The following is a 21334-nucleotide window of genomic DNA, read 5'->3' as shown; positions in this document are numbered from 1 at the left end:
ATCCGGTCAAACAGTTTTCATACAAATGCACAGAAATCATTCATATAACAAAAGTAATAACAAGTCATGAACAGGATTTCAGGATGACTGTATAAAGTGTGATGTCCTGCACTTACAGAGGAGCGCAGTAGTGAAACGGTTGATAGACAGAGGCTCCAGGTACAGCGGGCCCTCGTAGCCAGATTCCAGCTCACTGCGCACATAGTCCCTGAAACAGAGAACAGAGACCTTATTCTAACCTCTCACAGTGTGACATTCCCCCTGAGTCATCGCGGCCTGTGGAGGATCCATACTCGCTGCCTGAATCAGACAGAGCAGAGCGCTGGAACCATCAGTCCGTCTGCTTTTATCAGACTGCAATTCCTGAGAGAACATTCGCTTATATAACATTCAGCTGAGTCCCACTGAGCACAAAAACAACCACCACTGACAATCACAAAGTTGAAAATAATGCTTTAGCCTTAGCTAAGGAGATTTAAAATAGGGTGTGCAACCCCTACGGGCTCCGCACTACTGCAGGGGCTTCAGCAATTATAATTCAGCTTATTTTTTAAAAAGTAAAATAACTTTCTGTAGATTTCTAACTTTGGCAATAACATAGTCAGAATTATTAGCCCTCCTAAATTATATTAGACCCGTATATATTTTCCCCCAATTTCAGTTTAATTTAATAGAAAGAAGATTTTTTTCATCACTTTTCTAAACATAATATTTTTAACAACTCATTTCTAATAACTGATTTCCTTTATCTTTGCCATGATGACAGGTCATAATATTTTACTAGATAGATAAGCTTAAAGTGACATTTAAAGGCTTACCTAGTTTAATAAGGCACGTTAGGGGAATTAGGCAATTCATTGTAAAACAGTGGTTAGTTCTGTAAACAATTGAAAAACAATATAGCCTAAGAGGGCTAATAACATTGACCTTAAAATGGGTTTAAAACAATTATTCTAGTTGAAATAAAACAAGCAAGACTTTCTCTAGAAGAAAAAATATTGTAGGAAATACTGTGAAAAAAATCCTTGCTCTGTTATGACTTCAAATGTATTTAAAGGAGTGGTCCACAGTGTATTTTAAGGCTTGGTTCTGTTTATAAGATGCAAAGTAATGTGTGCTCATGCTTCACTTGTAGAAAATTACATTATTTTTTCATACATCTTACTTTGATTATATACAGTTACTCAGCTAACACGAAAACGACTGTCATATTTCCTAGTTCCTCTGAAAGGCCCGTCCTCAAGAGGCTCTGATTAGTCCGCTAACATCATGTTGTGATTCACCGATTGGCTCCACATCACTCCCCTACAAGCACGTGTTTTTGCGCTGTTTAAACAGTCTAGTCAGAGCAGCTGAAAGCACCGTTAGCTCCCTGAATCAGACAGAAATGAGGAGCACACAGCTCACGCCTGCTCTCTAAAATAAACTCTTGACAAGTGTCTTTCACATATATTCGGCATGAGAATGTGTAAGTAATATTGAACATTCTCATATCTTTTGTGAATTTGTTATTTGAGATGTAGAATGCAAGCAGCCACATAGAGAGACACACACGCATAGAGAGACAGTGCACATGCTGCTGAAGATTGTGGCTGTTTACAGGGGTTCGACCGATAAATATGAATTTGTAGCTAAATTGTTAGCGGTGCCAAACAGCATTTCCCGTTGTTTACATCCTTGTTTATGCCCTCGCTACAACATACTGTTAACACTAGACACTCTGCATGTAGTTGATCAATTTTAACAAATAAAAATACTTATAAGTTGTGACTCACGATCCACAGCTTCATCAGTTGGAGGAGTTTTAGCAGAATCCAAAACTAAACCGGGAGAGATTCTGGAAGTTCTCCTTTGTCAAATGCTATATATATATATACATAAATCTCTGTAACATAATTAAAAATAAATTGTATGCACTTCTCTCTTTGCGTCACATCCTTTGGAAGCTTAAGAACAGAAACAGTAGAAGCTCTGTAGAAATAGCAGCTTTTGGAATACAGGGCCTCTGGCCATGCCCCTTTGCTGCGCATGGTGTGTGCACAAGGTGAATGCGCGTAACCGGAAGCCCTTGTGATCTCACTAGCCCTAAAAATATTTTTTTGTACTCCCCAAACTTTGTGTAGGCTATTTTTTTTTTTACTCTGTAAAAGCCAATGTCTCCCTTTGCATTAAATGTATTACATTCAGAGATGTTGTTTATGTTCACACAACTACATTACAAATCAACTAATGTTTAAAACATGATATCGTAGTGGACCACCCCTTTAAAGCTTTATAATCCAGGACACAGTATCGTAAAATAAAATGGTTCTTAGAGGCCCGAATATTCTTCGAGCAAAAATGGTGTGATGTCAGTATATCCTTGGAATTGATTACTGGAGTTCAATTTGGAAAAGTTTGTTTCTACTGGCAAACATCTTTGTAGCACCAATGGTTTGTGATAATGATGATGCTTTTTTCTCAATGGAAAGACATTCGGTAAGTTGTCACAAAATAAACATCCTAAAAGCTTTGTTTGTTTGTTTTGCATCTTTGGACTCAGCCTTACATATGTAGACCAAGTGCAAATAATTTAGCCATATGAATCAATTGCATTTCTGTATATGTTTTTAATACAAATTTACATCAATGTTGATTAGCTATCTGAATTTAATTTAACATGTTTGTTTTCTATACACTAAACAACCTGCAAATCCTCATATTTACATCACTTGAAACTTAAACATCATAACTAAACATATTGTTTAGTTGAATTAAAGACTAAATCTTATTTTTTTTCCAAGCCTACTAAAAAATATGTGTGTGTGTGTGTGTGTGTGTGTGTGTGTGTGTGTGTATATATATATATATATATATATATATATATATATATATATATATATATATATATATATATATATATATATATATATATATATATATATATATATATATATATATATATATATATATATATATATATATATATATATATATATACCAAAGACAAACGGACTAAAAATGTGAATACACCGTCTTATAATATGTGGACATTTTGAATATTAGAATGGCTTTAGATATAACTAAACCTTTTCAGGGTAAAAATGACCCAGTTTATAACACACACACACACACACATACATGCTTGAAGAAACATTTACAATGCTTTCTTAAATTCTTTACTGAGCTTGTCTGTGCTGAAAGTCTAGAGGCAGAGAGGGAATGGTGTGAAGCAGGTAAGTTACGAGCTGGCAGTAATGGCTTTGCCACACTTGGGTGATCTTAATTTGAGCAACTGCTGCTTTTTCTACAGACACACATTATGCTGAGAAATGTGCTAAAAGCTCTCTCTCTTAATCTGACACTAAACAGCCACCTGTCAAGTGCGAAGCACCACACTATAATCGCGGACCCATAAGCATGGCAACAGAACCTCCAGTAAAGCAACGCGCCTGTCTGCTTGGATCTAAAGTTGTCTTTCTAACTTCAAAGCTTTTAAAGAAATCACTTGGTGCAGAAATATTTAAATGTTCAATCTCAGTCTGAAACAAGTACAATTGATTAACTTAATAAAGAAGTGAAAAAGAAAAAACATTAAAGAAAGAAATAATACATATTTATGTATATACTGCTGTTGTTAAAATAGAATTAAAGGAACAAAACTACTTTTGTTTGTCACGGAAAAGAAACAGCATTATAGGTTAAGAATTACAAAATGGAATAATATAAGATATACATTAAAACATAATATAAGATAAGATGTAATTAAAAGATATAAGATTTGAAGGGGCTTGTATAAAAACAGTATGATTGAATACAATACAAAATATTACTTTTTTAGGAAGAACACTTCAGCAGTCCTGATGAACAAAAGAAGCTTAAAAATACATTTTGTTCTTTTAAACTTTTCATTTATCAAACACTCCTGTATAATGCAGTACAGTTTCTACAAAAAAATGTCTAGCAGCACAACTATTGTAAAATTGATAATAATAAGAAATGCACCAAATCAAAATATCAGAAAATTATGCTGTGACACTAAAGACAATTTGTGCTGAAAATTCAGCTTTGCCATCACATAACAATAGTGCAATAATAAATTGTAATATTAAATTATATTAGTAATAGTAAAAATATATATAATATAATATAATATAATATAATATAATATAATTTAATATAACATAATATAGTATAATATATTATATAATAATATAATATAATATACCACATTAACCACTGTTCAGTGAATTTTTAGATGAATAACTTATCATAACAATTTATAAAATTTTTGCATAAGGTTGAAATACTAGGTTCAAGAAACCCTTGAGTTCTTTTTTTAGTTTTATATTTTATTGTTGAGGAAACTGGATAATTTTTAGATTTCATCAGCTTCTTGTCATCTTCCAGGTTTAAAATCATTATTGGGGTGGAATCAAAATCTGTTTTGTATAATTCACAGACTGAGATTTCGTATCCTATGAGAGGGCCCTGCTTCCTAATTATTCATGATGCAGTTGCTTAAAGACAGACCTGCCATCTGTGACACCTCGGCCGTGCACACTATTCATGAAGAGTTGTGTGTGCGTTTCCATGATCCACAGGGTTTGTTGCATAGTTTTCCCTGCAATGCTATCAGGGCTACAGATTCAGCCAAGCTGTTTTCGTGCAGCATTTTTGTGGTGAGAGCTGTATGAGAAAGGCGGACTTTGTCTTTTATCAGTTAAGTTTGTTACCATTTAGACACATTGCCTATCCATGCTGTTGTATTTGCCCATGTTTAAAATATTCCAGATTACCGGAGGGGCTAATTGTTTGAATAGGTTAAGGGATCTGTAGTAATGCTACCACTTTGTCTGCATATAGCCCCAGGGATTGAGGAGAGAAGTCCTCCTTATTTATACTGTAAATATTATAGTGTACATAAGTAACAAGGCATTGAAATACTTTGTTTATTTTGTTGCATTTTAACTTTGTAAATATAAAATCATGCATCTCCTCACCTTTAGGTTTGATTATTTTTTAAGTCTGAGCTGGGCTTTACCCCCTAATTTTTTCCCCTGCTTTCCTGGCTATGCCCACCTCTCACCTCTGCTCATGGCGCTTCACGCCCATCATATAAAGGGGGGTTTGTGACCCTTTAACTATGCGGATATTGTACAATGTTCAAGTTGGTCTCATGATATTGCTCTGTTGACCAAAAGCCATTGTAAAACTACTGACAATGAACAACAGACCTTTTTCACCATGCAAATTTCCCTCCAAATTCGATTTTAACCATTACATACCTTACAAACACAGCATTTCTGGCAAGTAGGCATGATATATATAGTGTCTGCTATTCAGTCAGTCTCCTCTATTAAACTTCTAAAGTCTCACCTGGAGATCTGGTGTCCGGCAAACAGCAGCAAGGCAGTGAGCACGTACAGGTAGAGCTGCACCAGGTGCTGTCGGGGTAGAGTGAGCAGAACCAGACTCAGAATGTAGCCTGAAAGAGAGAGGAATGAAAGAATGAGACTGCTGTTGGACTGCTATGTGTGGATGCTGTCAAGCACACAGAAGGGCCTCAGAGGGCACATCTCTCTCAATATCTCCCAGACCGGCAGTGAGAGTCCATTCACTCAGACTGTCAAAGAGAGTCACACAGCTAGAGCACACAAACTGAATCCGGATATCCAGGTCATTAATAGTCACACCTGCTTATAGAGGCTCTGGCCATGCTAACAACTGAATACTTAATTACTTACTCACTAACTAACTAACTAACTAACTAACTAACTAACACACACACACACACAAACACACACAGTTATTTTTACATAGCATTGTGAAATAGTTGTACATTACATTGGTTACACATTCAGTTATCATTCATGGAAATTACTGAGGTTATTTTTTGTTATGATACATTATACTAGTATACTAGTATAATGAAATACTAGTCTATATAGCCTATATCTGTTTTGTCCAGGTTATTGCTGACAACCAGACCAGCAGCATTCATTCATTCATTCATTCATTCATTTTCCTTCGGCTTAGTCTCTATTTCAGAGATCGCAACAGCGGAATGAACAGCCTACTATTCTGGCATATGTTTTATGCAGTGGATTTTGATTGCAATTTAGCATGGAGAGCTTTCTTAATCAAGTTTTGATATTTTAGGTGAAATGCGAGAGCACTCTGACCCTCCATAGACAGCAACAGTTCTTAGATGTGCAGTGTCCATAAATGGTATCAAAAGCCTTGTTAAAACACTTTGTCACTTTAGTAGTTAAACTGTAAATCACATGAAGCTTCGAGAACCCATTTGTGTGGCAAAAAACAAAAACTGTTCACCAATGTTTTCCATGTAAAAATCAGAGTGCATGTATAGGCTAGGGCTTCACCATATTGGGAAAAAACTGGCATTAATTATTTATTTCTCTTCAATACATATTGTGATAGACTAAAGCTAAATATTGCTATATAGTCTTCATTGTATGATGCCATGATCACAGTACATAATATTTTACTAGATATTGTTCAACACACTTTTATACAGCTTAAAGGGCAATTTAAAGGCTTTACTAGGTTAATTACGTTAACTAGGCAGGTTAGGGTAATTAGGCAAGTTATTGTATAATGATGGTTTGTTCTGTAGACCAGTGGTCCCCAACCACCAGGTACCGGTCCGTGGAACAATTTGTACCAGGCCACATAAGAAATCATAAATTATTTCTGTAGAAACTATTCCCCCTGCGACTTGGTTTCTTCCACTCACCCCCGCCATCTCACGTGAAATGGACTATGCCAAAATCCACCACGGAGCGGGAAGAACAATAGAATATAGCTCATTGGTGGTTGTTGATAGTTTAAAGTTATAAAACGGGTATTATAGAGTCCAACTCAGCAGAGCATTCAAGGATTGTGCATATATGTGTGCGTGCATCGCTAAGTAAGTACCCGAAATCATGGCAATAAGTATCTATAGTTTCACATACTCATTAGGGCTGTAACATGCCAATACATACATTTAATTCGGCTATACGGTTGTTTTGTTGTTAATATGTTTGTCAGTTATATATATTTATATATATGTAAAGATATTTGCGTATTGCTCTACATCTTGTGTGTATTAAGCAGTGTGTAAGCAAGGCGCACAACTAACGCGCTCTGTGCTGGACAATAGACCGACTTTGTTCTGGTCTATTGAAAAATCTATTATAGTTTCTCAAAATAGCAACTCGTTAGTAATACACCTCAACACGTCTCCCTTATTAGACCGGAACGCCTATGGCCGCACATTTGAGCGCAAATGCATTTACTATTTAAACAGCGTGATGCAAAACGTCAAAACGACTCTTGCGACAAGCTGAAACTAGCAAACAACAATTGCGTCGCGCCTTGCGCCACATTGCACCGGGTTTATGATAGGACCCTATGTTGGGATTCCTGTAGTAAACACACACCCTGATGACCTGATAGAGAAGACATTTGATTAGAAAATAGTTTTTAGGCACATAAAATTGTCCTTAGAGCTTCATATGATTACAGTTAAACCACTGAAGTCACATGGAATGTTTTGACCATGTTTTTGCTTTCTTTTCTAGACTTTGAAGGGCTCGGGACAACTGCTGTCTATGGAGGACGAGGGAGCTCTCAGATTTCATCTAAAATATCTTAATTCAGGTTGTGAAGTGAACATCTCAGGGTGTTGGAATGACATGAAGGCAAGTAATTAATGACAGAATTTAAATTTTTGGTGATTAACGATTAACCAATTTCAATATTAACTGCACTTTAATTTGTCACGGTTTATTAACCGTAAAGGATTCTCAACACCGTGTTCCTGCACGGAACAAAACTGCAGGAACTAAACAAAGTTATGCCAACTGTGTGCAAGTTTAAAGATTCGAGCTAGTACACCAAGGCTAATACCCATGCACAGACAATTAACTATAGCTAAGGCTATCAACTAAGAGCCATTCACATATTGCGTCTTTTCCGTGTGCAAATTTGTTATTTTGGAAGTGACGCATACCACGTGGCACAACGGACTCTTGCACGCATGCTTTCCAAGTACACCAAGTTGAAAGAATACAGCAAGCTACAATCATACAACCAAAATCAAACATTGCCTCCCTAGTTTCCAACCTTTCAAGAAACAATCAACTACTACTGTTCATTTTTTATTATACAAATTTGATATTAAAATGTCCATAAATGCTGAATACTGAATTATGATAAAGTATAAATTGTTTAAACACTGTTTTAAGATTTAACTGCTAGATGTTGGTCTCTGTGGACCCATGAGCTAATGTAATTATGACATAAAGCTCTGTTTACTGAAACCTTATTTAGTGGGATAGTAAAGTGTCCATTAAATGTGTACTTCAGAGTCAAGATAGTAGTAGGTGATTTAGAGACACTTTTTTTGGCACATCCAGTTTCTGAATTAAACCCAAACCCTGGAAGCACAGGCAGACAGCTATAAAAACAGCATTCACATCCTTATTCATATCCTTATTGCAACTCCCTGACCGATTCCCAATTTTGTGTTTATGAACCTTAGACACAAATTAAAGTTTAGCCAACAGTCCACAGGCTTGGCGTTTGAGTCTTCTCATAGCATAAAACAGTACAAGTTGGACTCTATTTTGCTTCAATCTTATGACCATCACTGAGCAAACTCAAGTGGAGGATCTACGTGTGAAAAAATAGCCTTCCATCAGACATTCATCTAATAAAAAGCCTCTTATGGTGCAATATTTAAAGATTTCCATGTAATTCCATTCCCTATCATACGTCATAATGATCAAGAGTAATGTAGTATATTATTTAGCCTATGGACAGACATTGACTGGCTCAAGCTGGAGTGTGTGTGAGTAGACAGGATGAACCGGGAGATTAAAGCCTTTGCCATGCACAGATTAAGCCCTCATTACTGCATTGCCAAACCCTCTTGATCCCTCCTGTTGCATAACTGTTTGTCTGACGTTCTGCACTCATCCTTTCACAGTTGACTTCTGCCATTTACAAATAACAAACCATGTGCCACACTGCTGCTGTCTAGAACGTGACAGAAATACACCACAGTGCAAATATTCTGCAGAGTTGGAAGGCACAAAGTTTATTCCAGTATTGATTAATGTGTAGTATTGCTGGCACGCTAAAGCTTGAACCAATGCAATTACCTGGGAATAAAGTTAGTACTGAAATATGAGGAAGCTCTTGCCAGGTCAAAGAGCAGAGGACTTGGCCAGGTTTGTGGCTGGATAAAATGTTGAAAGACAGCCCGTATTATCTACAGGCAGTAAAGACGGAAAGTACCTGTGATCTTGCTGACAGTAGATGTTCTCCATGTCTCAATTTAACCTTCTGTAGTGCATTCAGCCAGACAAAACTGACTCTGATTTATGTTATATATCAGTGAAGACCAAAATGAGAGAACAATACAATTTCCTGCTTTGTCCTATTTGAAGTAATCCTGACAGGAGTAAGAGATACATTTTTAAGCATATTTTAGGAGTTGAATATATTCTGAAGAACAGAATGAAATATTTGAGAAAGAACACAGAACATGTTCAGATAACTCACAGTTACTGGTGTTAATCTGACACCCGGTGGTAATATCTTTATCTGACAAACCACATGTAATTCTGCATTCAAGTAATCCAGGGCTGTTCCTACTTACAAGTTGAGAGGTTGTAATAAAGATGTCAGTTGCGTTCAAGTTACTTCCGTCAGCACAAGGTGGTGTGTTGTGCATATGTTTGATAAATTACGAGAAAATATGGCAGGGTTTGTTTACTCTGCTAATAGAAAGCTGAGAACAAAAATGTGCATCAATTGTGTCTTGTAACTGACAACCCACAAGAGTTGACTTTCCATCCATGAATTCCACCTACTGATCTATATATAAAATACAGTATGTAGTATATTCTCTACTATAGATCAGTAGCTTTGTTTTCATCCTCATTTTTTATGCACATTTTGGAATATCACATAAAACTGCCTAATGGAAATGCTAAATGCTCCAACAATTTTGAAAATGCACATAAAAAAGTACAACTGAGTAAGATAAACTTTCTATCCAATAGGAAAAGACTTAACTGCGTAAACTACAATGGAAACACATTAACCGAATGAATTCCAACATGAGCATAAAAACCTTTGTTTCTTCTGACAGATCACTCAGATCTTTAGGATCTTATAAACTAGAAATTCCAAGGGTTCAGTCAAAGCAGGGTGAATCTGCCTTCAGCCACTATGCTCCTCGCTGCTGGAATCAGCTTCCAGAAATGATCAGATGTGCTCCAACATTAGACACATTCAAATCGAGACTGAAAACACATCGGTTTAGCTGTGCCTTTACTGTATGAGCACTGTGCTACGTCCGTCAGATCGTACTATTATGTTTTTCGTTTTCTTTTTCATTCTTTTATAACCTACTTTAACTCATTTTAATTTGTTTTTTATTTGTTTTTAATAATTTTTATTGTCTGCATTTTATGTTCCTAAACTTGTCTTTTTATTCCTGTTTATGTAAAGCACTTTGAATTGCCACTGTGTATGAAATGTGCTATATAAATAAACTTGCCTTGCCTTGCCTTCTGAGGAGAAATTAATCTATTATATAAGAAAAAAACGCCACAGTGACTCATTCTAGCCCAGCAAATTCCATTTTTCTTTTTGACATTTGGCACCAGTTTATCCAACATAGGCTCAGTTTGAAAATGTAGCCCTATATACATTTCTGGAGATCGCGAATTATGTAGCCAGAGCTACTTATGGCTGCCTTTCATCTTTAAAACAAAATCTAGGGGGCAGTATGACATCATTCCTTTTCTCGCTTACCAGCTGACTGCTTATCTCCGTATGAACATCTTTTCCACTGTTAACAGTTTGTTTGGTAGCTCAACATGTACGTCTGCAGAATTGAGACACAGAGCAGAGTTGACTGTGACCATCGAGCCTGGCAAATAACGGTTCCAAAAAGAAGGTAAGACAAAATCTAACGCAAACAAATAAAATAAACAAGTAAAAAACAGGATGAGAATGTGGTAAAATCTAAAAACGTGGTAAAATTCCGGTGAAGGCTTTTGCTTTTGTGGATTACATTTAAAAACATTATCGGTTGGGTTTAGGGAAAAAGGAGGGTGGGTCAGTGGATCAGTCAGTCAGTCAGTAGACAGTCAACAGCGGCCTCTGGTGGATTACGTGAGAACAGCAGGCGTGAATGGCACCAGCAAGAGAAATTTGAGATCTGAAAAAGCATACACAGCAGCCTCTGGTGGATTTGCGAAAACAAAAACTGCATAAAAACATAGCTCTTGGGACCTATTTTGCTCTCTCCAGAAATTTATATAGGGGTACATAATCAAAATGAGCCTGGGTTGAGTTTATCAGGAAGCAATGATTTTATTCTCTTTGACTTATTGGATGGAAACTTTAATCGCTACAGTTTTGTGCAATATACCAATTTCTATCATAAGTTTCCTTTGCATCTTTGGATGGAAACATTGCTAGTGCTTTCCAGGTGAAAGCCAAGAGATGAGCCTTTTGGCATAGGAAAGTTAGCTGGTCATTCTTAATCTGTGATTTTAAAAATAATGCAATAAAGTCCCTCAAAAATCCAGACAAATGAATGGGAAGACAGCATAATCTTAGTGGGAAATTGGATCAACACCGCAGTTTGAATTGCTGACCATTTCAGTATAAACGTATGTTTTTCAGCATCTTTCAGCGTCTTGTGATGTTTAAGAGAATTTCACTGAAAGTTCCAAACCAAACCTTCATCAGTAGGAAGAATCAAAAGATTTTTGAAGAGGAGCATACATCTGTTGAGCATACATCTGTTGTATGGACAGAGTACTTGTCTAAGCTTCATTGTAGTGTTTATTTGTAAAACATCCTAGTGAAACTTAGAAAGGCTGAACCCAAAGTGTGTACATAAACCAGGAAAAGGTGTAGGAGAAAGTGTCATGGTTTGGGGATTGTTTTCTTTCAACACTTGTTTAACCCTTGTGTATTGCTAAATTTACTACCCTTGCGTTAGTGGATGAGAAGATTCACCCAAAATATGTGTAAAGCGTTTTGAGTGTCCAGTAAAGCGCTATATAAAATGTAAGGAATTATCATTAATTATTATTATTATTGGCTGTTTTTGCCATATTGACTTCCATTATAACTGATATTTTTTGATTGCAAAGCCATGACAGCATATAATCACGATGTCTTGATTGTTGGTGGTTTTCCCTGATGGGAAAAGGTAAACATTTTTGATTAATCATGGTGATTTTTCTATGTGATTTTTTTCAGTAAAGCAGTTTTAGTAAACCTCCAGCACATGCTTTCAGCTACAGCAGCCTTTGCTAAACAGAGTAGTAGAACATGCACAAGCTGCACAAAAATCACATTCAAAATGAAATACAAATCAATTGGATGATAATGACACCATGATAATCATTCTGTGATAATGACAGCAATGATAATGAAGCTAAATTCTGCATCTGAAATGACTGCAATAACATGTGTTTACTCCTAACTGACTTCAAAACTTCTGTCAAATATTCTAAATAAATCCTTCTGCGAGATGATTCCATTTTATTATTTCATTTTGATTAATCATCAATCACTATACTACAGTCATTGAACTGTGGAAGAGATTGGAAAAAGATTGGAGCAAGACCACAGTATAACAGTGTGAGAGAATGGTCATGCCCTGTGCTCCCAAATGTGCCGAAAACCATTCAAACCAAGGGGTAAAATATATATGGTTGGGTGGCTCGATTCTCTCAAACTGTCCTCAATATAATGGGCTAAACCCCAGAATACATAGATATTGCCAGTTAAAGTAGAGCTGTTCTGCAGAAATGTCAGCTTCTAGTGTCTGGGATGGTCTTCTCTATTAGTTTTAATGGCCTTACAGTGTCACATTATTCCACTGGCAAGGCAGTGCTATTCCTTCCGCTACATATTAGGAAAAGCAAACCAGAGCTTCTCAGGGCCAGGTGCTTTTGCTCAATGCTGCTACGAACCCAGCAAGCCTGAGATTAAAGAAGACTATTAAAGTTTCTCCTAACAGCAGCACTTTTCAACCTGTGGGAACTGCTGTACTTGGACTCAGCCCGCAATTCAGCAGGGGGTCCTGAGGGTACCATAGCACCACCTACACTGAACAAGCTACACCTGCAAAAAGACAAAGCTGCAGCCAGGAACAGAAGCTGCTGAACCTCTGTTAAACTGAACACCAGCAAGGGCTCTGCTATTGGTAGCTTTGAAATGTCAACACCTAGTCATTGCTTCGAAGCTAATAGCTAATGTCACTGCATCCACGCAGTAATATACCGCACTGCAGATAAGGCAAAATTCAGTCTATTGTTTTCTGCTCTTTGTAAAAGCAACAACTCAGAGGAAAACAAATAAAAGTCTTATTGTTTCATTAACATGGGAAAAGATTTGTGTTGTGTTTATTGAATTTTTGATCAAAAAAATGCTGCATTTGTAAGAGAAAAAGTAGCAAATCTTAATGTTTTAACTTTTGTCCAGTAGTGCTGTAGTGTCTAGTACTGCTTAGTGTCCAATAAGTTTTGTAAAATGTTAAAGAAAAGATTTAAAATGTACAAATATTTTGAAATATTAAATATATTGAAACTAAATTAATTAGGTAAAACTATGTTTACATAAATGAATAAGATAACACTTTAGGTCACAATTCATGCTAGTAACTATTGGTTTATTATCTGCCTATTATTAAGATATTAGCTGTTCATTAGTAGTAAAGTATGATTTCATTCTGCATCCCAAACCTAAACCTAAAGCCAAATTGTACCTTGCTAACTATTAATAAACAGTAGGGGTGTAACAACCCCTGGCTCGAAACACGTGTGACCTGTAGATTATACATACACCAGATTGAATCAAATCACATGTATGAAAGCATTTAGGCTTTCCTGTAGAATATAATAATGACAGAAGAAGTTGTGGTAGATTATTCAGGATAGTGTGTTTCTTAGGTTATTAAAGGTATTTTCTGTCACTACTTGTTTATCCTGCAATAATGCATTTAGTGTAAGCAGCACAATTATTCATTGAAAGATTGGGATCTCAATAACCACACAACATAAATTATAAATGATAGTGATTTGCATATGTTTATTAATCCTTCAACTCGCTGCATTCAAATCTGTGTTTGAAAAACGCAGATATCAAGAAAGAGATTCAGTCTTTAGTTTACAGTCAAGTAACACAAGTACTGGATAACAGTTTATAGTTTAGATATAACCACTGCTGTTTATGGTAAAGATGAAAATCACCATATGTATTTAACTTGACGCTCAAAAATAAGTTGTAGGCACTAATTACATTATTTAACCAATAGGTGGCGACAACCAGCCACTAAAAATATGCCAATGAATAATTCTTTCAAAATTATCATCTAGCAATGAAACATGAAGTTTTATAAGTAACAAACAGAATTATTTATTGAAAATGAGACTAAAAATAAATATGGGTTGTACAAATTAGAATGTTAGATTTCTACATTTAGTGTTATCAGCAAAAGTAGTAGTAAAAGTGAATCTTTCACAGGACTGAATAATTTACAATTTATTTTTATTCAGCTGATTAATTGTTCATTTTATTTTTAATAAAATTACAGATTCTAAGTTCTGTTTGTTAAAACCAAAAGTTTATTGCAGTACTGTTTTTGTAATAAATGAAAAGCAAATTACATTTGTCTTCTCCCCTTTTTTGCTGATCTGAAAAAGGGTCCACTCAGTGACTAAAAGACCATAATGTAATCCAAACCATGAGATTTGTGATGAGTTACAACACCAAAAAACAGCTGATTAGTAGTTCATTAAGCTAGAAGTGTTATTTAATGGTTTGTAAATGCCCTGAATTGTGACATAGACTAAAGTGTTACCAAGCATGAATAACATCTAATATATTTGCAGTTTTACAACACAAAATTTTTCTCTGTTGATTTTTGATTGCTGTTTGAATCCCAAGACTTGAAGGACTTAAGATTTCTAACACTAATAAGCAAAAAAAAAAAAGTTGTAAACCAATATCAGAGACACACTCACACACACACACACACACACACACACACACACACACACACACACACACACACACACACACACACACACACACACACACACACACACATATACATTTCACACTTGCCATTTCTTTGTTTGCAAAACTTACTAGTAACTAAAAACACTAACACACTAGTGTTACCTAAAAACGCCAAATAAATTTTAGTGCATTGCATTGTAAATAAATTAACCCTTTTAGACTTGAAAATTGATATAGGGATATTATCAGGGCTCAATTTGTGCCGGAACACGCCGGATCCGGCACCACTGAAATCTGCACCTTATTTTACAGATCTCCTTCCTCAACCGCACTCCTCGCCTGTCCGCTGTTCATGTTCACTTTCATCCGCAACACCCCTCTGCCATCCAACACCCCGCATTTGCCCCATTTGCCTCTAAACCCAACTTCTACCTTACTCACTATTAATGAGCAGCTTATTAGCAGCTTATTGAGCTAATATCCTTAGTTAATGGTGTGTAAACACTATGAATTGTGACCTAAAATAAAGTGTTACCATTTTATTAAATATGCACTGAAAACAGCCCACCTGTATGACTGTGACAAATAGCACAAGCTGTGAAATTTCAATATAATTCAAAATTCCCTGTGTATTCATTCCAAAAATTCCATTTTAATCTGTAAATTGAATGTACAGATTGACACATTGCTTTTTTTATTGTTTTTATTTTAGTTCATCAGTTGATTGAGTGCTGCTCTATATTCTAGAGCAGGGGTCACCAACATGGTAGCCCGCGAGGAACACATGAGTTGCCCGTGGGCCTGTTATAAAATTAGCTTACCATTGCACCACATACCTGTAAGCTGCATCTAATATTTTTGTAGCTATTCTTTTTAAATCACACCTGCATTGGTGTAAAATTAAAAACGACATTAAGATATATATTTAAAAAAAACATTGAAAACAATTTCAGACAAATAAAGTGTTGAATATTGATATTTATCTGTTTCCAATCAATGTTGACAACTATTGTGAGAAATCATTAACATGATCAGTGTCTTCACATAGATGAATATCATTTATTATTAATAATAATTGAGCAAATTAGTTATTAGGAAGTGTTTATCAAACTGGTAGCCCTTCACATTAAACAATACCCAAGAAGTAGCTCTCAGTTTCCAAAAGGTTGGTGACCCCTGTTCTAGGGTCAATGCTGCCCTTCTTATTGTACGAACATCCGCATGTAACCTCAAAAGCATTCCCTCTAGGGTAAATAACAGCCGCATGGGCATAAGCGCATGACCACACACATACACCGATGAGACAAATGCAAGGTCATTAGGGTTTGTTCCTTGGGGTACAACACGAACATCTGCTCCAAAAGCCAGTTTTACAGAAGTCTGTGGCTTTAACTGAAGTTCACAAACCACTTAAACATGGGTTAAACGGAGGGTGGCTTGGAATTGTACTAAATTCTTCTACAAACTAGGCCAAATGGCTGAAGCCAAATAAATAAATAATCAAATGCATTCAAATGGAGAGCAAACACAGATAATATAGAACGTGGCAGAGTAATTCACAATTTTAAATCAACATAGAAGGATGCCAGTGAATAAAAGATGAGTGCTGTCTGTAGGGATGTTAATGAGGACCAACTGCGCTCCACTGAGTCTTTTAAAACTCGGACAGGGGCTGTGAGAGCCCTGTGGCCCAAAACAGGCTCCACCACTGGCAGCAGGACCACCGGCTAAATAAACACTGAGAAATAGGTTGCATTTATTTATTGTCTGGTGATCTTTTTTCGCATATGAGGCTTTTTGCCAACTCCTTTCACTTTGTTTTTTTCTATTCTCCACTCAATCATCTCGCTGCCTGTGCCACCATTACTCAAATGACTGGCAATCTGGAGTAATGTTATAAACAGGCCTCCTGTCTGACCTCTAGAATAACTTGCTACTTATTCTTATTCTAATAGCTAAGAATCTTAATAAGAATCTTATCATTTACCATTCTGATAGGTGGCAACTTTTGGTGTATAGTAAAAGTTAAGAAACAAGTAGGAACACTATCTAAAACAAAGGTTCTCTATAGACAATAATGCATCCATGAAAAACATCCATACATTTAATAGCCATTTAAAATAATTTCCTTGCACAAAAGACTAAGGTAAACGAAGATTTGACTGCTTTGCTGTGCAATTTAGAATCTTTATTTTTAAACATTACATGGTGTTTGAATTTAGGGTTTTAGTTAATGTTTGCAGATCAAATTAACCCAAATTCTGAATGATTCACACACAATCATACACACACACACACACACAAACAGTAAACTTTTTATTTTTTATTTTACTCTCGTTTGTTCAGCTGTCATAAAAATCTGATCAATAAATCTAAATAAAAAAATAATAATAAAAGAAGCAGTAAACCTTTAACATTACTACTTCCTTATTATTGGCCTACATTATATTGGAAAACACTTATATTGGATATTTTGAATTATTGTGTTAGATGTTTTCCTGTATTGCGATATGAAATATCTCTATGAATTTCTCTTTTTAGAAAAAAAAGTATCACTTTACATTGATTGGGATTTGGAGTGCATCTGCATAATATATATATATATATATATATATATATATATATATATATATATATATATATATATATATATATATATATATATATATATATTTATATACAAAGTAACAATTAGGCATAGGACGAAACTGTTTTCAAAGTGTACAGCAGTTTGAAAAAGTCAAGGTTTTAAAACCACCAACATTTTCTGCTATATCGATCCTAAGATATGTGTAATTTTTTTATTTACGTTTTCTTTTTTTTTTTTTATTAACTATCTCAAGCAGAAAAAAAATGTGTTTTTGAAATGAAGACAGCAGATAACAATAATTCATTTTCATTATTTAGCATGACATGTTTACTGCTCCAAAATATTATAAACATTTCTTTAAAATAAAATTCATTGTGTTCAAAGGGGAAATTTTATTTATTTTTTCACCCAGACATCAACAAAAGAATATATTTTAGAGCAGTAATCACAATACCGTGAAATCATGAAACTGTGATATTTTTATCCAAAGTTATCATACTGTCAGAATCTTTTACCAGCCCATGCCTAGTAACAATGTACAAATGAAAACATTATAACAAAGATAAAATTTAAATAAACAGTGCTTCATAGTCTTCTGTCAAGTTTAACAGCATTGAGGTTCAAAATTCAATAATCAAATGTAAATTGACACCATTACAGTCTTTATTGTATAAATAAATAAATACAATTCATCTTTGTTAAAGTGGCAAACTTTATCATTTCCTGTGCCCAAATGGTTTAAATTAGCTTGAATTCTTAGTCACAGGCCTGAAAAACACATTAAAATGACTGTCACACTGTTTGAGCCTATTAGATTAGGTCATGTTATATGTCATGTTATATTAATCCCAACAAGACATTGCATGTCCTGTGAAGTTTCTTTTGCAGAATTGCACACTGCGATATCGATGCTGAAACGATATGTTGTGCAGGCCTATTCCTTTTGCAAAAAAATAATAAAAATCTAAATATCCTAATATGGACAAAATTAAAACTCTTTTAATGCAAAAATACCATGCTTTATCTGACAAAAAAAAATGCACTTGAGGTAAGAAACACTGCTTTGCATACATGGAAAATCTTTCAGAAGATCTGAGATTATAAATTACATCCTTTTTATGGGAGGTCTGTTTATGTGTCTTTAGCCATGCAATTGTGGGTCAAACTGACCAGTGAATATTACAATCCTAACAACAAAAGAGTTCACATGCATTGTAAAATGTGCATAAACAATTCAAACGCTGCATGCATGATCACATCTAAAAGAAAAATAAATACTGATAAAAACCCATTCATTTCTTTAAAAAATGGTGCAGAGATGTTACTACCATGGTAATTTTATGGCAAAACTGCTCATCATTCATATTCTACGGTAGTATCACATAACAATAGTAATTTATCACTTACCCACATAGTGAAGGTAGAGGGCCAGGTACTTGTACTGGAAGAGGGGGTTGTTGTTGAGGCTGCTCCTCTGGATCTTCTGGAAGAAGGAGCTGACGTCCCAGCGGTACAGCACCTCAAGCAACATGATACTGGGGACCCGCAGGCCCACATTCAGCACCGCCTCCACCCGCTCCTTCACAGCCATCACTCCTGAGTCCTGACTACCGCCAACCACACGCAACTCACTGGCACTATCTCACACCAGCACTGCACTGATATCAGAAACACACAGATAGAGGCAGGTTCATGACTGTTCACCAGTAAAAAAAAAATGATGCTCTGAGCACAAGAGAAGCAAGTATTCAATCAACAAAAAACAGCAGCAAATACAAAAAGCTTGTATACACGCTATAATTAGACTGACTAAATGTAATATGTGGCAACATTGTGCAGTGAAGTTTAATATAGACAGTAAACACAGGTTATTACATAACCGGTTTCCTCAGGGCAACGTGCTTTTCAAACACACACACACACACACACACACACACACACACACACACACACACACACACACACACACACAATGAAGCACAGACAGAGGCTAAAAACAATCGAATATACATTATTATATATCATAACACAGCTAGTTATGTGTTTTGCAAATAACTTGATTGTCAAAGTTACCATAACAACTGTAAGAACCAGCCTCGTCTATATAGGGAAACAGTTATATAATAGTAAATATACTGCATCTGTTTTGCACTCAGTGTGCAGACTTCTGGAGAAGCAGTCACTTGTTATAACTTCTGTTGTACAGCAACTTTTACAGGACTTCAGTATGGAAGATTGTTTCTGCCACATAATTAAATAAATAAATGAATAGGGGTAACTGAGACAATTCTGAGTTTATATCTTGCCATTATAACTTCTTGGTCACAATTACAAGCTTTTGCAGTAAGCATCTCATAACTCGCATTAGATGCACATCTTGCAAATCTAAATACACTTCTGCAGTTGATTTTGAAATTAAGCCTCACAATTAGAGGTAATGTCTTACCATTTTTATAATAAATCTCTTCATTCTGACATTTTCGCAGAAAAGAGTAACAAGTAACATTAATTATTCACCTTCATAATCAGGTTCAACTTCTGTCTCTAATCCCACTACATAATAAGACATTTTATAATCAGTATTTTATGCCAGTGGTCAGTCCCCTAGAGAAGAGGGCCTATTGACCACCTTAGTACATACTGCTCTCTGGTTTAGGAAAGGCTTACATCTGCACACCAGCTATCTTAGTCCCCAGTGAAAGAGTTTTTTCATCAGCAGGGGACGTTGTAAATGTGCAAAGACCTCAGCTTTTGCCAGAAAACACAGATATGCTGATATTTCTTTTTAAAAATGTAAAATCCCAGCACAGTCACAGTTTTAGTTTGTTTATATTAATGAGTTTTCTTTAGTTTATATTATTCAATATTTATTTGTTTTTAAAATAGCAATTTGGTTATGGCAGAACATATATTATTTCTGTACAAAAATTAGCAGCAATTAAGAAAAAAATGAAAGAGCTCTACACCTTAAATTTTTTTTTTTTTTTAATAATTTTGTTAAAACATTGTGACAGCATCTCCTATTACAGAGAACATCTCGCATTAAATGCACATCTCGCAATTCCAAATAGGTTTCTGCAGTTGATTTTGAGATTAAGCCTCAGGATTAGAGTTAACGTCTTACCATTTTCATAATAAATCTCTCCATTCTGACATTTTCGCAGATCTGAGACAAACTCAAAGTTTGGATTTTTTATGTTGTGTTGAAGTCTATTTCTCTCAATTCTGAATTCATTTTCCAAAAGGTTTCAAGGGATAGTTCACCCAAAACTGAAAATTCTGACATCATATTTTACTTGTTCCAAACCCCTTAGACTTTCCTTCTTTTGTTGAACAGAAGTTTCAGGTTTTTGGGTGTCACAGTGGCACAGTGGGTAACATGATCGCCTCACAGCATGAAGGTCGCTGGTTCGAGCCCCTGCTGGGTCAGATGGCATTTCTGTTTAGAGTAAGCATGTTCTCACTGTGTTCGTGTGGGTTTCCTCCGAGTGCTCAGGTTTCCCCCAAAGTCCAAAGACATGCGCTTATAGGTGAATTGGGTAAGTTTAATTGGTCATAGTGTATGTGTGTGAATGTAAGAGTGTATGGGTGTTTCCCAGTGTTGGGTTGCTGCTGGAAGTCAATCCGTTGCATAAAACATGCGCTGGATTAGTTGGCGGTTCATCCCTCTGTGGTGACCCTTGATAAAAAAAAAAT

At 35.6% G+C, this 21334-nt stretch overlaps 1 protein-coding gene across 7 annotated transcripts in view; it reads right to left on the bottom strand.

The window, feature by feature from the left end:
• The window catches only part of rnf145a (ring finger protein 145a), a 52227-nt gene that overhangs the window by 20803 nt on the left and 10090 nt on the right, over positions 1-21334 (bottom strand). For all 7 annotated transcript variants that reach the window (XR_015507712.1, XR_015507711.1, XM_087281801.1 and 4 more), the window contains 3 exons: positions 19046-19296; positions 5359-5467; positions 117-208 (listed from right to left, as the gene is read on the bottom strand). Coding sequence is in view for 5 of the 7 variants with exons in the window: in XM_087281801.1 (XP_087137927.1) it covers positions 117-208; positions 5359-5467; positions 19046-19229 (385 nt within the window). In the remaining 2 variants the exon portion in view is untranslated. The remainder of the gene's footprint in view (positions 1-116; positions 209-5358; positions 5468-19045; positions 19297-21334) is intronic.

The sequence above is a fragment of the Danio rerio genome, chromosome 14 (genome assembly GCF_052040795.2).
Source record: "Danio rerio strain M-AB ecotype USA chromosome 14, GRCz13ab, whole genome shotgun sequence".
NCBI lineage: Eukaryota > Metazoa > Chordata > Actinopteri > Cypriniformes > Danionidae > Danio > Danio rerio.
This window is presented reverse-complemented; position numbering and strand designations above follow the sequence as displayed.